An 18651-nucleotide genomic window follows, 5' to 3' on the forward strand; every position below is an offset into this window, starting at 1 on the left:
CTTCCTACCTTAAAAATAAATACATCTTTAAGAAAAAATAAGCTATCTTGGCATCCCGTGCATCCGAGATAAAGAAGGGCTTCTCACCTCTGTCCTACTGTCCCCATGCGAATCCATAACCGCAGAGCAGCTGGCAAGAATAAAAGCCGTGCTCACACAGTCTCCACCGTGCCAGCCTGTGCCCCTCAAATGCGTCAGGGTCCTGAGAGGCAGGGAGAGCTCTGAGGGCCTGTCAGGAACTCACGGCGGAAGACCCAGGAGACCCCGTGACAGTACAGTGTGGGATCCCGGATCAGATACTGGAGCAGAACTTCAGTGGGAAAACCGCTAAGGTACAGTCTGTGGTTTCATGTTCTAAAAATTGTTATGCTCAAGAAAGATGTGAGGAAGAGTGAGAACACGCCACTCGGATTCCTTCAAGCATGCGTGCGTGTACGTGGCGGTAGAGATGGCGCGTGGGCAGGGGAAAGGCCCCCCAGGACACCCTGTCACGCCGGGCCGTGTTGGCAGCTCACTCCTCGGGGAAGGGAAGCTGTGTCCAGAAGGCGTGCAGGCGGCTGCCCCGGGGTGAGAAAGACAGCCCAAGGTGCAGATGGGGAAGGGGTCTGAATGGACATTTCTGTAAAGGAGATACACAGGTGATCAGGACACACGGAGAGTAAGAATCTGAGAAGTAGGCCTGGAGGGGCTGGCGTTGTAGCTAAGCTGCCGCACGCAACACCGACATCCCGTACTGGAGCGCTGGTTCCAGCCCGGCTGCTCCACTTTGGATGTAGCTCCCTGCTGAAGCACCTGGGCTGGCAGCTGAGCGTGGCTTGAGTGCTTGGGCCCTGTACCCACACGGGGGACCAAGAGGGACTTCTTTTTTTTTTTTTTAAAGATTTATTTTTATTACAAAGTCAGATATACAGAGAAGAGGAGAGACAGAGAGGAAGATCTTCCGTCCGATGATTCACTCCCCAAGTGAGCCGCAATGGGCCGGTGCTGCGCCGATCCGAAGCCGGGAACCAGGAACCTCTTCTGGGTCTCCCATGCGGGTGCAGGGTCCCAAGGCTTTGGGCCGTCCTCGACTGCTTTCCCAGGCCACAAGCAGGGAGCTGGATGGGAAGTGGAGCTGCCGGGATTAGAACCGGCGCCCATATGGGATCCCGGGGCATTCAAGGCGAGGACTTTAGCCGCTAGGCCACGCCGCCGGGCCCCACAGGAGGGACTTCTTTACTCCCTGCCTATTGTGGACATTTGGGAAGGAACCAGTTGATGAGTGTTTGTTCTGCCTTCCAAGTGGATGAAAATAAAGTTTAAGAAAATTCTAGAATTGACTGTGATGATTGCATGTTATGAGTATTTCTGTCTGTGTAAAACCCCTAAATTGTAGACTTGAAGAAGCTTAGGAGAAAGTGGTCACTTGTACCTGAAAAGATAGAGGAGTGAGTACTGTGTGCACTTGGCGTTGGGATGGGGGCGGGAGGGACCTGCTAGCTTGGGCCAGCGTGGTTGCTTTCATGTGAGAAGTTGGGGGTGGGGCTGGCATGGAGGCGGAGGCTCGTCGGGTCTGGCACCTCAGAGGCCGTGCCCACATGAAGCGCCTGAGGTCAGTGCCTGCCTCTGGTGCCAGCACCGACAGCACCAGCTGACTGTTCATGCAGACCCCGAAGGGTACCTCAGGTCATCGGCTCCTGGGAAACTTCCCAGCCCTGGGACGCGGGGCAAGTGAACCAGTGGGAGGAAGAGCTCTCTCTCTCTCTGTGTCCCCAGGTGTGCCTCTCAAATTTCTCTTTTCTAGAAGATTTAGAGACTTATTCATCCATTTTGAAAGCGTTACAGAGGGAAAGGCAGATGCAGAGAGACGAGAGAAATTTCCATACACTGATTTACTCCCCTAAATAGCTACAGTGGCCAGGGAAGGCCAAGCCAGACCCAGGATCCAGGGGCTTCATCCAGGCCTCCCATCACAGGTGCAGGGATCCAAGAGCTTGGGCCATCCACTGCTTTCTCGGGCCATAAGCAGAGAGCTGGATTGGAAGTGGAGCAGCTGGGACTAGAACTGGTGCCTGTATAGGACGCCAGCACTTGCAGAGGGAGACTTAACCTGCACACCACCGTGCTGACTCCCTAATTTGAAAATGATTTTAAACAGAAGGAGAAGTTTGTCTTTGAAGGGCAAAAGAAGACAGTACCTGGAGATATCTCAAGGGGTGTTTTCAGTGGAGCAACTTGGACACGAACAGGTGCCCATATGGGATCCTGGCGCATGCAAGGGGAGGATTTAGCCACTGGGTTACTGCAGTGGGCCCCTAACACATCTTAAACTTACCAACAGTTACTGCTGTAAAAGTTTCAAACATCTAGTATTTATTTTTAAATAACAGTGGTAAAGCCCATTATACATGAATGTGTGTTTGGCATGGTCCTTAAGCCCCACATCCGCATCCCACTGCTTGGGCATGAGTCCCCGCTCTGCACCCAGTCTCGGCTGCCTGTAGATGACCCTGCTGGCAGGCGGCAGGGTGCCCGCCTGGGGGTCCTGGATGGAGCTCCCAGCTCCTGGCTGGGGCTGGCGTTTGAGAGCTGTTTGTCTATTGCCCTGCCTTTCAAACACATACGTATGTATTTTCCCAAGCCTAAACCTTTGCCATGGGATTTCCTGGACGGCAGCTGCATTCTGGCATCTGCTTCAGGGATTCTGTCATTGTGTTGTCACAAGACATGGCTCTGGGCACATGTGAGAGTCAGAATTAGTTTCTTAGGAGAATCTTGGAACATTTTGATTTAGGGAGCCCTTGAGAGGGCCTCAGGGTCCCAGCACTATAACCTCCCCTTGGGTGGGAAGCAGCCTGAGGGACCCAGTGACAGCTGGCAGTACCCTTGGCTGGGCGGCTGCACTGCAGAGCCCTTGGGGTGGACCCTATAAATAAACCCATTGTCTCAGAGCCCTTCCCCTCTCTCCAGCCTCGCAGCTGCTCTTTTTGTGGTTGGGTTATACGGTGGACAGGGCACAGGAGGGCTTGGGGAGGGTACATGAGGGACATTGAGATCTGGAAGGCTGTGGGGCTCAGACACGGCCTGGAAGGGTAGGGGACTGCAGTTTTGTAGATGAAGAGGAAGTCGGTGGGGGTGCTGCAGGCCCCTACCCAAGACCCCTGCCTCCCGGGGGGGTTGTATTTCCCTGGCCTCCCTGTTGGAAGGGAGGAGATGACCAGCTGCCCCTATGCCCCATGGAAGAGGAGACAGCTGGAGTTCTTAGGGTTGCTGCAGGATGCCCTGTGCCAAGGGGTCAGGTGGCCACTGTCAGGCCACAGTGCTGTGGGAGCCAGGCCTAGGCCTTCAGACACATTCCCCCGCCCCCGACACAGGCTCACACCCAGGCCTGCCCTGGCTGCTCCTGGCTTGGGAAACTGGATTTGGGTGCCGAAGGAGCTGTTTACAAGTGCACTCCTGGGTGTGACGGTCAGGACTGGGAACAGAGATTCCAGAAGGCAGCTGGGGAGGGGAGGGAAGGGGCCAGCAGCTCTGCCTTCCACTGCTGCCCACCTCCCAGCCTCCACTGGCCTGGTTCCCCAGAGGACTGGGGGAACAGCTGGTGAGTGCAGGGCTCCTGGGGTCAGAAGGCCTCGGCCAAGGGCCCGGCTGGGGACTGCTGGCTTTCCAGGGCCTGCTCCCAAACCCGTGCATCTCCCCTGCGCCCTGGTACAGGGGTGGGAAGGATGGGAGTAAGGGGCCCCTCCTTACTTGAAGCTGGGAGAGGCAGCTGGGCCTGACCAAAACCTAGAGATGCATTCCCGAGCTCCCCTTTCCCTGTCCCTGGCTGTCCCCTCTGCACTGATGTCACCTCCTTCTGAATCAGGCCCTGGCCGAAGACCTGGTGGGGACATTCATCCCAGACCCAGCATGTGGGAAGCACTGGGCGGTGGGGTGGGGGGAGACTTCTGCAAGGGTGCCATGGTGAGGGTGAGGAGGAGTTGGGGTTCCTAAGGAAGAAGATGGCAGACTAGAGTGGGCCAGATTCCCACCTGCTCTGGCCCTCCATCATCCCACCCCAAAGCTAGCTGAGCAGTCACAGGCCCCATCCGGTCCAGGCCAGAGGTGGAGGCCAGTTTAGTCCCAGGTCTCTTCCCTGGCCCTCAGGTCTGGCCTGGGGCTGGCCACGCCTCTTTGCAGGCTCCGCCCAGGCGCACACTGCAGGGGCTGAGGGGCCCGTGGTAGAATCTGGGGTGGAATTCTGCCCAGGTACACACTCAAGGGAATGAGGGGTCCGAGGCAGTGACCCCCAACCTGGGGTGGGATTCCGCCCTGCACCAGGAGCCTCTGCCACCCTCCCAGTCTGGGTGCCTTTATGGTGTAGTTATTTCAGCTGTGTTCACGCCTACCTTCGCTGCTGTTCTGTGTGTGAAGAACACAAAACCTCAGGCTCCCCCTAGCTTTATCTGTATCTATATATGTGTACATATATACATCTGTGTTATATTTTTATGTATTGTATGTGTTGTATCATATGCGTGCATGATGTGTATTGTATATGTATGTGAGTAGCTGTGTTTGTGTGCATCGTGTGTGTAGGTGTTGTATGTGCATATCATGTAGCTGTGCCTGTATGTATATTGTTATATGTACATGTGTATGGTTATCTTTCTGTACATCTGTGTGTATTGATCTGAGGGCCAGACAGGCAGACAGACAGTGTCACCTCCCCTGGCTCACTCCCCAGGGGCCCTCGGCGCCCAGTTTGGGATTGAGCCAGGAGTTGGGGGAGAGGGACTCAAGGCTTTGGGCCATCACTGCTGCCTCCCAGGAGGCTGTGAGTGGGAGCAGGGCTGGGAGTGAGACCCAAGCACCAGGCTGTGGGCTGCAGAGGTCCTGACCCTCCTCCACCCCCAGCCATGCCATGAAACCCGTGCTGCTCGGCCTGGGCCCTGCCCTCACCCTCCTTGGCACACCCGCCTCTCCCAGCCTGCCCCTCTCTTCTCTGGGAAATAAATGTTGAGGGTACAGGGAGAAGTCAGTGAGCAGCAGAGGCAGGCTGTCCCAGGGCAGGGGCCAGCGGAAGTAGTAAGTGATGGTGCGGAGGTCAGGATCGTGGTGGTGCAGGGCCAGGGGCGCTGGCTGAATGGGGAGGTGAGCCAAGGCCTCTTTTCTTTCTTTCTTTTTTTCTTCTTCTTTAAAGATTTATGTATTTATTTTTATTACAAATTCAGATATACAGAGAGGAGGAGAGATAGAGAGGAAGATCTGTCATCTGATGATTCATTCCCCAAGTGAGCGCAACGGCCAGTGCTATACCAATCCGGAGCCGGGAGCCAGGAACTTCCTCCAGCAGGTGAGGCCTGGTCCTTGGCAGCGCTCGCTGCACCTCACGCTTCACTCTGGGCCAGGGTTAGTTTGCGGTAGTGTGGAAGGCTGAGTTCTGGCAGACTCTATGAGTATGATCTCATCCTCCCGCCCCCCTGCCCTTCATGCTCGAGTGTTCTAAGCCCTACCGCCTAGTCAAGGAAAGAGAAGCAGGATTCTAGCTCCTCCCTGTCCACCTGCAAAGCTCCCACAGGCAGCCTCACCCCTGGTGAGGCCAGCTCAGGGCCCATCCACCTGGGCCTGTCCAGGGTACTGAGCAACCCAGCCCTCGGCCAGGGGTGGCTCCGCTTGCTGGGACTCCCCTCCAGAGGTTGTTAGAATTGGGTGCAGTGGGGGAGCAGCTGGCAGTGCTGGGCACATGGGTGGGAGAAGTGGCTACCTGTCCTCCGGCTGGTGGCCGGGGCTGCCACCTGACTTTGTGTCTGCTGGGACCAAGGGAGGCAGCGTGTGCTGTGGGTGGGTCACCGCGCGCTGTGTGGGCTGTTAGCCAGGGGCTGCCAGCCGGTGCCGCCACTGGCCTTCGATGCCTTGCCTGCTTTGCCTGTTCCGGGATCTCAGCAGTGCTTGCCTTCGGGATTCTGTGGCTAACTGTCACCTCTCAGGGCCCTGTGTGCCTGCCTTGCACCGTGGAGTGAGGCTTCGTCCGGGCATGTGTCTGTCTCCTGTTGACTCCTGTGTCACGGGCAGCGGTCGTGCTGATGCTTGTGGGACACCTGACTGACAGCAGCCCTCTGTGTCTCTCTGCAGGCCAGGTGACTGTTCTGTGTGCAGAAGGGTGCGCCCCAGATTGGGGCGGGGGCAGGCAGGTGAGGGGCTCTGGGGCCATGCATGCTGGGGGTGGGGCCACAGAGGGGGCGGGCAGAAGGCACCCTCAGTGGAGACAGAGCAGCAGGTGTCCAGGTGCCTGGGTCCCCCCTTTACCGTGGTTGCAGGAGCTCTAAACCCCTTCTTGGGTGGACAGAGGGGCTCAGTAGGGGTAAGAAAGAGGCAGTGGACAGGAAGCTGCTGCCTTTGTTTTTAAGATTTATTTTTTTTCGTTGGAAAGTCAGATATACAGAGAGGAAGAGAGACAGTCTTCCATCCACTGATTCACTCCCCAAGTGGCTGCAACGGCTGGAGCTGAGCTGATCTGAAGCCAGGAGCCAGGAGCTTCTTCCGGGCCTCACATGCAGGTGCAGAGTCCAAGGCTTTAGGCCATCCTCAACTGCTTTCCCAGCTGGACGGGAAGTGGGGCAGCGGGACATGAACCGACGCCCATATGGGATCCCCATGCATGCAAGGCGAGGACTTTAGCCACTAGCCTACCACGCCAGCCAGCTGCTGCTCTTTTATAGTAAAGAGTTTCCCACCTACTGGAAACTGCCCCCAGGCTTACCTAGACGGGGATGCAGGGCTCCTGTGGGAGGTGAGGACCCGGTCAGCACGCTGCTGTGGCACACATAGGCAGTGGAGACAGGTATCTGCTGCACTCCAGGCCCTGCCCCCAGGAGAGTGTGAGGTTGGCCGGGCAGTGACCACAGCATCCCGGGCCCCTCAGGAAGCAGATATTAGCTGTACAGGAGCACTTGACTTGGAGCCCTGAGGAATGCTCCAGGGCCCAGCCAGCTGCGGGTCAGGCGAGTTGGCAGGTGGGTGATTTCCAGAGACTCCTGCCCAGGGAACCCAGCACAGAGAGACCCATCTACTGGGGTCTCCTGGAGCCAGCATCCCACTCCTCCCGATCCCAAGGTGATGCAGTGAGGGGCCACAGAGCAGAGCAGAGCAGAGCACCAGTGGAGGCTGTTTCTCAGGGTACTGTCCCACAGGTGGCCACGCCTCCCTCGCCCCGAGACCCGGCAAGAAGGAGGGAGCCTTCTGCCCATCTCTCAGAATTAGGAAACCGAGGACCAGCTGGTTGACCAAGTGAGTGAAGGAATGAGTGGCGCAGGTTCTCCTGTGTTTGCCCTGGCAGAGCCAGGCTGAGACTTTGGGTACAGGGCCAGGGCTTTGTCCCTGGCTCCTCATAGACCTCCAGCCTGGTCCTCCCTGAGGTAGGTAGGGGACCGCAGCTCACCTGGACAGAACCCTGACCGCTTTCAGCTGTTACTGCTGCTTGAATAGCAGTAGTCTTGTGTCTTAATGATTTCTCAAAGTCACCGGATTAGCTTTACAGACCGAATCTGTGTGCACATGCTGGGTGAGATTAGGTGACATTTCTGTTTCCCATGTGGGGAGCCTGAGGCCCAGAGAAGTGGAATGGCAAGCCCAGCAGAGAAGGCAGGGTGCTGGGCTCCTTGCCCAGGGTCGGATGACCTAAAGGGAGGGGTAGGGGCAGGTGCCAGTGTCGGGGTCCACAGGACAGTGGTCTCTGTTTCCAAGACGGGAGGCGTGGCATCCTGTGCTCGGGCACTTCCCAGCCTGTCCCTGACTTGTTACAATGTGCATGGAACCCAGGTCGAGAGATCTAGAGTTTTCATCTTCATCCCCCTCCGGCCTCAGAGTAGCCTTCCAGGGTTCTCTTGCTTTTTCCCAGGGCTCTTCGTTGGAAGCCATGGACCAGCCGGCTGGAGGTCCTGGAAACCCAAGGCCGGAAGAGGGTGCAGATGGCAGCGTGGAGCTGGGCACCTGCCAGGAGCTTCTGCAGCGCCTGCAGGAGCTGGAGGTGAGGCCCAGGGTGGGGCAGGATGGGCAGTGCCAGCTGAAGCCCATTGAGGCAGGGCAGCCCCTGTGAGCTCAGTGCAGGTGTGGTGGGGCTGAACCTGCCTGCCTGGCCAGCCAGGAGGAATAAATTGTTCAACAGAGTTCTTCCAAGTGGCACTGTCCTTGCTCCTGGCTCTCCTGCCTGAGTGGTGGCTCAGGGGAGCAGGCTGTCCCAAAGTGTTCTCTTCCCCCCTCTCCCCTGCTTACTTGCTTTCTTTTTAAAGATTATTAGTTGTTATTGGAACAGCAGATTTACAGAGAGAAGGAGAGACAGGGAGAAAGATCTTCCATCCACTGATTCATTCCCCTAATGGCCACAATGGTTGGAACTGAGCCAATATGAAGCCAGGAGCCTCTTCTGGGTCTCCCACATGGGTGTAGGGCCCAAGGACTTGGGCCGTTCTCCACACCAGAGCCCATATGGCACTTGCAGGTGGAGGATTAGCCAATTGAGCCATTGCACTGGCCCCTCTCTCCTGCTTTCCTGCCCTTGCCTGGTCTGAGGAAAGAAGAAGGGGTTGGATGGCTTGGGGACCTGGGGGTTAAGGGTCAAAGACTCTACTGTCTCAGCCCTGCCCTGCTGCAGGACTCCCCTGTGGATGTACCTGGTAGACTCCTGGCCTCCCATTCCCCAAAAGAAGCGTGCTTGAGACTAGAAGGGTCCTGAAGTCTGGCTCTCCTTTGCTACTGCAGGCAGAGAACTCGGCGCTGGCCCAGGCCAATGAGAACCAGCGGGAGACGTATGAACGCTGCCTGGACGAGGTCTGTGGGGTCTGCGATGGGGCCACAGCTGTTTGCTTCAGGCACACACTGGATGGCCAGACAGTTACAGCTCTGTCTTGGGGCCTTCTGTCCCCAGGTTGCAAATCACGTGGTGCAGGCCCTACTGAATCAGAAGGTAAGGATGCCCAAATGTTTAGGGAAGGCCCTGCTGGGGCCTGGCACCTGCTCAGCTCAACTAAGCTTTCCCTGGGGCTCAGAGGATGGGGTGTGCATTGTCCCCAATTCTGTTCTGTCTGGAGGTGGGGCAGGGAGGGATCTGAGAAGGGCTCGGTCCCTAAGCTTGGGTTCGCATCTTCCCCTTTTCTTGGCCCCAGGTCATGGTGACCCCCAAAGCAATGCCAATGTGAGGGTAGGTGATATCTCTGTGCCCACTCCCTTCTAAGGGTGGCTTCTTGGCACAGGGGCTACTGTCACCTCAGGGTTGTCCTCTGCCTGGCATAGACCCCTGCCTTGATGGCCCCGGGGCTGGAAGGAAAGGTGGCAGAGAAGGTAGTTGGCTTCCAGTGGGGTAGTGAGCTGCAGTGGTCTTGCCGTCCCTCGAGGTGGCAGAGCTGACCACTTGGGCAGCCCCAACCCTTGGCAGAGGAGGATGTTCCACAGCTGCTCAGCACGGGCGTCTCTGCTCATCGCTCTCCCTGTCCTGTCCCGCGTTGGCAGGACCTGCGGGAGGAGTGCATCAAGCTGAAGAAGAGGGTGTTTGACCTGGAGCGGCAGAACCAGCTGCTGAGCAGCCTGCTGCAGCAAAGACTCCAGCTGCCCACAGGCTCCCTCCCGCAGGTAGGCCGTGCCTCCCCCCTGCACCCTGGGGAGGCCTGTCCCTGCCCTGCCCCGCCCCTTGTCCAGCTGCCATCCCTTCTCGCTGCTCCCGCGGGTGGAGCTGCAAGCGCTGTTGTTTCAAGCTCTCTGGAGACCTTCTGGCTTCCACCAGGACCTCTCTGGGCCAGGGGCAGGGGTGTGGCCGGGCCGAAGGCAGCTGAGCTGGGGATCACACAGAGGTCAGGCCCTGCGTTGCCAGTAGCTTTGTGTGCATGGGCAGTGTGTGCAAAGGCTCCAGTCCACTATGGCTAGTCCTAAGTCATGGTCCTCCCAGGAAGGAATCCTGGCCTGTGTTAGGATGTCACTGGAGGTGACCCTGCAAGGAACCCCCTGGGGGTGCTCACCACCACACCCTCCTCAAGAAGGAGCCGAGCTTCCTGATCCATTCCTTTCACCTCTGGAGGCTCTTAGGGTTTCCCTGGGGTGTCCCAACCTGCAGGACACGAGGCTCAAACCCTGAGGGTGGACTGGGAATGCCGGGCTGCTGGCCCAAGAAACACCCGGACACTCGTACTTGGTGGAAAAGAGTGTCTCTCTTTGTTTTTACTCCTCATATATATACCTTCTTCTCTAGGGGAGGGGGAGAAGGGGAGGGGTTTCCTGGGAGTAATTATCTTCACTGAAGCAGGGAAGGAACTAATCAGCTATATTGAAACAGGGGAGGAACTAATTATCTGAACAGGAACAAGGGTGGAGGTTCTATTCTGCTTACTCTACAGAGGATGTTTTGGCCTAATATCCTGCTTGCCATAGCCCTGCTTGCAGGCTTTTGCAATGCAACAGGCTGTCATGTAGGCCAAGTCTAAGGCCCATAAGTCTGTGGCTCCTAACACTGGGGAGTACATCTTTGTTTCCCAGATTTAATCCAGTGGGAAGAAAATTACCCTGGAGTGGGAGATTTAGGAAATATGGATTCCCTGGCGACTAAACCCCTGGGGCAGGGAGGTCCCTGTGTGGACAGGTCTGGCCCCAAGGAGCTACAACAGAGGCCCAGCAGGCACTGAGGCCCAGGGCCAGGGCAAACAGCCCATACTCAGTGGGGGTACCAGGGAGAAGGGACAGAGAGAGGTGGCCCATGTTTAAATCCTACCGTGGCAGTTCCAACCGAGACCAGGCAGAGGGCTCTACCCCAAGACCCATGTCCCTGCCACCTTTAGGTCCCACATGGCAGAACAGGAAGGGACTTCCATGGTGGCCCCTCTGGAAGGGGAAGGAGACCTCTAGAGCTAGAGGAGCACCCCGACTGCGCTGCTGCCAGCCAGCCCCCTGATGGCAGAGCCCCCTGACGGCAGGACCCCTCCCTGCCCGCTAACCCTGCGTCACGTTCATGCCTACCTGAGGCTCCTGTCTGCAGAGCCTGGGGACAGCAGCTTGGCCACACCCGCCGCGAGTCAGGAACCACCACATCAACCTTGGATCTCCCCACAGATACCCCTGACCCTGCTGCAGCCGCCGTCTGAGCCCCCAGCCTCCCCAGCCCTGAGCTCCGCCGAGGGACCAGCCGCCTCGCTGCCCCTGGGACACTGCACTGGACAGAGAGAGGTAGGAGGGCAGAGCCCAGTGGTCAGCCACTGTGTCCATGCCCCCAAGGGAAGTCTGTCGTAGCCCCCAGGCCAGCGGCGTGAGTCCTGGGCTGGCAGCCCCACCCCCAGGCTGGGAGCGCAGTGGGAGCCATCCTGTACCTGCTATGCATTCACCACCCCCGGGCTCACTCATCTAACTTCCTCAGGTCAAATCTGGGGACAGATGAGGACTCTGCAGCTCAGAAGTCATGTAACTTGCCCAAGGTCGCATCTCTCAGTCGCCTGGGAGCTGAGCCTGCAGTCAGGCCCCAGAGTGAGGCACTGTGCAGACTTCCTGAGCCGATGCTGATGCTGGCTCCCAGCGGGACAGGGTTGTATGAAGCCATTCCCGCAGGCCGTCCACCAGTGAGGCTGGCTGTCTGTACAGCTGGGCTGGTCTGTGGTCTCGGACTGCACCCGCTTCTTGAGTCTCCATGTGCCCCTCGGAGCCTGAGAAGTAGACGAGCCTCCGTCCTGGGATGAGCACGGGGCTCCCTTGTCAGTGATCAGCCCTGCTAATCCAGAAGGCAGGTGGTGGGGGGGGGTGTGACCGGAAAAACCAAGAACAGGAGGAGGACTTGGGGTGTCTGGGCCTCGGTGACCTCTGAGGAGGCTTCTGTCCGGTCCCAGGGGCTGTGAGCTCTATAGGCTTGCAGCTGTGCCAGCACCAGCCGTGTTCTCGCAATCGTGCTCGGCTCTGGGCCTCCCCACAACCTCCTCCTGAAGCTGGGCCCTCCCCTAGGTGTGCTGGGAGCAGCAGCTGCGGCCTGGTGGCCCAGGGCCCCCCGCCACTCCACCGTCGGCGCTGGATGCCCTGTGCCCGTTCCTGAAGAAGAAAGCCCAGATTTTGGAGGTGCTGAGAGCCCTGGAAGAGACAGATCCCTTGCTCCTCCGCTCCCCTGCCAGCTCCTGGAGGCCTGCAGGCCAGGGCCCTGGCTCCCCCGAGCCCATCAACGGCGAGCTGTGCGGTCCACCACAGCCCGAGCCCTCTCCCTGGCCTCCCTATGTGCTGCTAGGCCCCGGGGGCCTGGGAGGCCTGCTGCCTTGGGAGCGCCTCCTGGGGGGCCCGGGGGAGAGGGAGGGCATAGGGCAGCCCTGGGGCCCCAGCAGGAGTGCCCCCCAAGCCCAGGGCCCTGGCGCCAGCCTGCACTGTGCCCTGGGGAGCAGCTCTTCATCCTCGTCCGATGAGGCCGGGGAACCCAATGAGGCGCCTAGCCCCGACACCCTGCTTGGAGCTCTGGCTCGCAAGCAGCTGAACCTGGGCCGGCTGCTGGAGGACACGGAGTCTTATCTGCAGGCTTTCTTGGCAGGGGCCACGGGCCCACTCAGTGGGGACCACCCCGCCACCGCCGGCGGGCAGCAGCCAGCCTCTCCGGACCGGGGACCCTCCCAGCCACCCAGGTCCAAAGGCCTCCCCAAGTCAGCCTGGGGCGGGGCGACCCCTGAGGCCCCCAAGCCGGGTTTTGGTGCTACCTCAGAGAGCCAGGGTTCCCTCCCCTTCCTCAGCATGTTTGTGGGCGCAGGGGATGTCCCCCTGGGCTCACAGCCCGGCCATCCCCACTCATCTCAGGTCAAAAGCAAGCTCCAAATTGGGCCCCCTTCTCCTGGGGAGGCCCAGGCACCCCTCCTTCCCTCTCCGGCCAGAGGCCTCAAGTTCCTAAAGCTGCCCCCGGCCCCAGAGAAGGCACCCAGCCCAGGGGGGCCCCAGCTGAGTCCCCAGCTGCCCCGGAACTCACGCATCCCCTGCCGTAACAGCGGCTCGGATGGCAGCCCCTCGCCACTGCTGGCTCGCCGGGGCCTGGGGGCAGGAGAGCTGTCCCCGGAGGGAGCGCAGGGGCTGCAGACCAACCCCTCAGCCTGCCCCACAGCCCCAGACCCTGCACCGCCCCAAGCCCCCCAGCTGGCTGTGCCAGCTGTGTCCCCATGCTGTGACAACATCCTGGACCTCTCGCGGAGCACCTTCAGGGGGCCGTCCCCAGAGCTTCCCCCGGCCCCCCTACAGGTCACTCTGGAGCTGCCCACCTACTCGCAGCTCACTCTGGAGGTGCCACAGGCTTCTGAGGGCCTCCGGAGCCCTGGGGTGCCCTCCAGCCCTGGCCTCCCAGAGCCTTGCACCTACGGGAGCCCCCAGGAGAAAAGTTTGGACAAGGCTGGCTCGGAGTCCCCTCATCTTGGCCGCAGGACCCCGGGTGGCTCGGCCAGGAAGCCTGGTCAGGGGTCAGGACGCCGACCTGGGGATCCTGGATATCCTCCTCTGCGGGACAGACTAGTGGCCCTGGGGAAGCTGAAGACAGGGACCGAGGTGCCCCTGGGCCCCGAGAAGAACGGGGCGACGCGGCCTAGCACTGAGAAGGCCCGGGGACCAGGGCGGACAGGGGAGACTGCGGGAGACACGGTGCCCTCTCGGCCTTCTGAACAGCCAGAAGCTAAGGTGGCTGCGCGGGGGGCAGTGGCCTTGGGCACAAATAGTCTGAAACAGCCGGAGGCTGATCCTGGAGCCCGTGTCTACTGCTCGTATTCCATGGGCGCCCGGGTGGACTTGGAGCCCGTCTCACCCAGGAGCTGCCTCACCAAAGTGGAGCTGGCCAAGAACCGGCTGGCAGGGGCCCTGTGCCCCCAGGCACCCCGCCCCCCTGCCAAAGTGCCCGCCTCGGTGCCCAGCCTGGGCAAGCCCAGCAAGAGCCCTCACAGCAGCCCCACAAAGCTGCCATCCAAGTCCCCCACCAAGGTGCTGCCACGGCCCGGGACTTCCCCAGTCAGCAAGGAGCCCCCCAAGCCTGACAAGGGGAAGGGTCTACCGTGGGCAGATGGGGGAGGCACGGCCCCTCAGGGCCCTGGCCCTGCCACGGACCCAAGCCAGGGCCCTGAGGGGCCGGTGCCCCACTCGGCCATCGAGGAGAAGGTGATGAAGGGCATCGAGGAGAACGTGCTGCGGCTGCAGGGCCAGGAGCGCGCCCCGGCCCCCGAGGCCAGGCACCGCAACGCCAGCAGCATCGCCAGCTGGTTCGGCCTCAAGAAAAGCAAACTGCCAGCCTTGAACCGCCGTGCGGAGGGCGCCAAGGGCAAGGACGGGGCCGGCGGGGGCTCCCCGATGCGCAAAGAGGTCAAGATAGAAGCACGCAAGCTGGAGGCCGAGAGCCTCAACATCTCCAAGCTGATGGCGAAGGCGGAGGACCTGCGCCGGGCACTGGAGGAGGAGCGGGCCTACCTCAGCAGCAGGGCCCGCCCGCGGCCTGGGGGTCCTGGGCCAGGCCTGGGGCAGGTGCAGGGCCAGCTGGCTGGCATGTACCAGGGCGCAGACACCTTCATGCAGCAGCTGCTCAACAGGTGAGGGCCTGGGGCACCTTCCTCTGGAGCTCATCTGGGGGTTCATGCCCCAACTCCTTCCATCAGCGGCCTGGGGTTTCCGTCACATCTCACCTTGGCTGGCTGGCTGGCTGGTGTCAGACCCGCCTGGTCCAGGTCTCATTTGAGAAGGGTTAGCGGTAAAATGAGGAAGCTTGTGCGGCACGAAGGGCTCATCTCTTGGGAAGGGCAACCTCCTCCTTCTCCTGGGCAGAAAGTGCACAGGCGCTGGGTCCCAGGGGACTGTGGGAAGCAAGGCAGGTGTTTCAGAGGCCCGGCCGGAGCGGGCCGATGGGGGACCATGGTGGTACCGGGTACCACTGTAGGCCAGCCTGTGAGCACCATTGAGCAGGGAGCTAGCTCTGCACTTGGCCTGGGCAGCATTGGCTCCTGCCCTTGGTGCCAGGGTCAGGAATGTTTAGGAGTGGACCGTGTCCTTGTCCCTGTGTGAGTAGCAGTGAGCGGCTGCCAGCCTGGCACCTGTGAAGGGCATGAGGCTGTATCTGCACCATTGCCCCTAGGGTGGATGGCAAGGAGCTGCCACCCAAGGCCTGGCAGGAACCCACGCCCGAATACCGAGATTTCCAGCCAATGTCCTCCAACCCCAAGAACCCTTGGCCAGCCTGCGGGCCCCGAAACGGCCTGGTGGGCCCTCTTCAGAGCTGTGGGAAGCCTCCTGGGAAGGTATGTTCTTGAGGGGACCCCCAAGGCTGGGCATGGCCTTAGGTACACCCTGGGAGGGGCGGGGGGGTCCGCTGCTTCCTGGGGGGGCCCCTCCCTGGAGTGCAGGAAGGGAGCTGCTGAGAGAACAGCACACTCAGACCCTGTGAACCCACACAGCCAAACAGTGAGCCAGTGCGGCGGGAAGAGATGCCCTCTGAGGACAGCCTTGCCGAGCCGGTGCCCACCTCGCATTTCACAGGTCAGCTGGAGAGGGGGCTGAGGAGGGAGGAGCCTCCCACGTCACACCTGCTGCAGTCATAGCAGGAACCAGGCCCTGGGTGCCAAGCACTCCACATGGGAGAAGATCCCATCTGTGCCCTCTCCAAGACCAGGGCAAGCTGGGGCGGGGGACTCTGCTCAAGGGTGGGGGCTGTGGCTAAAGGCCATGCCCTCATCCCCGGACTTTCCATTCTGTCCCCTCCCAGCCTGCAGCTCCTTGACCCGAACTTTGGACAGTGGCATCGGGACCTTCCCACCCCCAGACCACGGCAGCTGTGGGACACCCAGCAAGAATCTCCCCAAAACCAAGCCGCTTCGGCTGGAGCCTCCTGCTGGGGTGCCCCCAGCCCGGCCCCCACCCCTCACCAAAGTCCCCCGGCGCGCGCACACGCTAGAGCGGGAGGTGCCAGGCATAGAGGAGCTCCTGGTGAGTGGGCGGCACCCCAGCCTGCCAGCCTTCCCTGCACTGCTGCCTGCCACCCCAAGCCACCGTGGCCATCAGACATGTCCAGGTGGTGAGTGTCAGCTGGCAGTGGGCCAACCAGGGGCTCCCCGGGAAGCTAGACAATCACATCCACCTTCCTGTTGTCTTTGACAGATGCCTGCGAAGACCCAGGCCCTCCCCCTCCCATGCAACTGGCCAAGAACTGGACCTTCCCCAACACAAGGGCAGCCGGCAGCTCCTCGGACCCCTTCCTGTGCCCACCCCGACAGCTAGAGGGGCTTCCCAGGACCCCCCTGGTGAGAGTGGCAGAGAGGGTGGTGTGGGCAGGGGTGCGGATAACGGAGCTCCACGCAGCTGGTCAGCCTGCCACCATAGTAGAACTGCCCTGGCTTTCTGGCCAGGGCCTCTGAAGCGTGCCCTAGCCCTGCCAGCAGGGCCGGAGGGGCAGACAGTGCTCCCAGCTGCTGCATCTCCTTGGCAGGCCCTGCCCGTGGAGCGGAAGCGGAGCCTGGAGCCCAGCCGCTCATCCCCTCCACCACAAGGCCCGGCCTTTGGGGGCAGCCGCACCCCCAGCACATCGGACATGGGCGAGGAAGGCAGAGTGGCCAGCGGGGGCCCCACGGGCCTGGAGACCTCGGAGTCCCTCAGCGACTCTCTGTATGACTCACTGTCCTCCTGTGGGAGTCAGGGCTGACAGCCGCCTGGGCACTGTCCATGCTGCCCTCTTGAAAGAGTCAAGGTGATGGGGTCTCCCCGGCACACCCCACGGCCCCGCGCTGCTGTGGTGAGGTGACTGCGCTGAGCTCAGGGAGTGACCCCACCCGCCTGCCCGACCCCCTCACCGAGAGTGAGGCTCTTCCTCCAAGGACCGGGTGCTCATGGCTGCCGCGATGCAGCCCCAGCCCCCGTGTTGGGCTGAGCCATCTTGTGGTGCTGGGCTTCCTGCCCGCCAGCCGTGCCATCTCTATCCAGCCTGGCTGCCTCCATGGACCATTCCGGGACCCCGAGCTGAGGGGGGCCAGGATGAGGGACTCCTGTTGCCTTGCGTCTCTGCCCTGGCCTCCCTGCTGTCTGGATGGTGCTGTCCCACCCCATGTCCTTGGGGTCTGTCTGTCGTTCTGTTTTGTTTGTTTTGTTTTGATTTTTTTTACAGAAGCACCTGACCCAGCTCCTAGCCCCAGCCCTGCACTGCGGTTAATTTATCTGCCGCTCATCACGCGGCTGCTCTGCCTCCAGCCTCTGCTTCTGCTGTCACCCTAATAAAACGTGGAGTCTAACTCCCCCCTGCCTGGGCCGACCGTCATGCCGGGGGCTTGGCGTGGGGGTGGATCCCCTGTGGGTTAGTGACCCGGATAGGGCTACCCAGCCAGGGAGCACCATGGAGCCCAGCACAACACCGCCTCCCAGCCTGAGCTGTGGTTATTCCAAGACCTGCGAGGGCACGGAGGCCTCCAGTGCCTCCTTCTGTGCAGGGCCCCATCAAGGGACACAGGGAGAGGCAGTGAGGCTGGGCCCTGAAGGGCAGCAGGGAGGGTGCCCTGGCGGCACCCACAGCGGTGGGAGTACAAGCTGCCTCTGAGGTCAGCTGCATGTGACCCCCTGAAGCCAGGAAGCAAAGGCAGGGCTCAGTCCCTGCTGCCTCTTGACTCCTCAGGCTGGAGGCCAGGTCCTCCATTATTATTATTTTTTTGTAAGTATTGTTTACATAGTTGAGAGGGATGCATGACCATAAGGTCTTATTAGGGTGGGGAGGGTCAGACATGGAGGAAGGTGGGTGGGACAAATGTTTCTGTCTTTTTTTTTTCTCCTGTGTCCACAGAGGAGGAGAGGAGAGGGCTCCTGGCTGTTAGACTATGTCAGTACTTTGCCAGGAAATATGGGACTGTCCTTTGATGACTTCCCTAGAGACCCTCCCATGCACCCCATCTGGGGAAGAGTGACTGAGGGGGCTATTTGAATGGTGTGCATAGCTCTGAGACATTCTCCAAGGCTGAGAAAATCTTTCCAAGGTCTACTAGTCGACAAAGTCCATCTTGGTACATCTTGCTCCAGAGCTTGGCCAGGAGAGCTATTCAACCTGTTCTGCTTTCCACTGCTGAGGCATTCACTGTCCACTGCTGGCCTAGACAAGCTGGCTGTCATGTCCCCCATGTGCATCTGGGCATGCCGTCTACCACACAGGCATCAGCAACTGAGGAGGCCCAGTTCCGATACATGCACCCCAAGGTCAGACTATACATCCCATGGCCAGGGTCTGAGTCCAGTGGTCAGTCAGGGAGTCTCCCAAGAAACCTCACCTGGGTTGACCTCAGACTCAACTTTTTTTTTAAAAGATTTATTTATTTTATTGCAAAGTCAGATATACAGAGAGGAGGAGAGACAGAGAGGAACATCTTCCGTCCGATGGTTCACTCCCCAAGTGACCACAACGGCCGGTGCGCGCTGGTCCGATGCCGGGAACCAGGAACCTCTTCCGTGTCTCCCACACGGGTGCAGGGTCCCAATGCATTGGGCCATCCTCGACTGCTTTCCCAGGCCACAAGCAGGGAGCTGGATGGGAAGTGGAGCTGCCAGGAATAGAACCGGCGCCCATATGGGATCCCGGGGCATTCAAGGAGAGGACTTTAGCCGCTAGGCCATGCCGCCGGGCCCCAGACTCAACTTTTACATATGCCAGCCAGTGCAGGGTCAGTCCCACCCCAGCCCTATATCTCACACGAACCAATGGGTGCT

General features: G+C 60.2%; 1 protein-coding gene across 3 annotated transcripts in view; it reads left to right on the forward strand.

Annotated features, from left to right (window-relative positions):
* Positions 1-17193, forward strand: part of NCKAP5L (NCK associated protein 5 like) — a 29989-nt gene extending 12796 nt beyond the window's left edge. Inside the window, exons 1-12 of one of the 3 annotated variants that reach the window (XM_058673571.1) lie at positions 6403-6518; positions 7859-7987; positions 8719-8787; positions 8885-8923; positions 9466-9585; positions 11053-11166; positions 11929-14513; positions 15053-15215; positions 15372-15453; positions 15680-15988; positions 16072-16214; positions 16400-17193. In XM_058673571.1, coding sequence (XP_058529554.1) covers positions 6513-6518; positions 7859-7987; positions 8719-8787; positions 8885-8923; positions 9466-9585; positions 11053-11166; positions 11929-14513; positions 15053-15215; positions 15372-15453; positions 15680-15988; positions 16072-16214; positions 16400-16612 — 3972 coding nt within the window. In that variant the 5' untranslated portion in view covers positions 6403-6512 and the 3' untranslated portion in view covers positions 16613-17193. Of the gene's footprint in view, positions 1-6402; positions 6519-7157; positions 7249-7858; positions 7988-8718; positions 8788-8884; positions 8924-9465; positions 9586-11052; positions 11167-11928; positions 14514-15052; positions 15216-15371; positions 15454-15679; positions 15989-16071; positions 16215-16399 lie in introns of those variants that run through there. The other 2 variants (XM_058673572.1, XM_058673570.1) reach the window with 2 other exon arrangements.
* Positions 17194-18651: the final 1458 nt, after the last annotated feature.

This window comes from Ochotona princeps, chromosome 15, assembly GCF_030435755.1.
Source record: "Ochotona princeps isolate mOchPri1 chromosome 15, mOchPri1.hap1, whole genome shotgun sequence".
Taxonomy (NCBI): Eukaryota; Metazoa; Chordata; class Mammalia; order Lagomorpha; family Ochotonidae; genus Ochotona; species Ochotona princeps.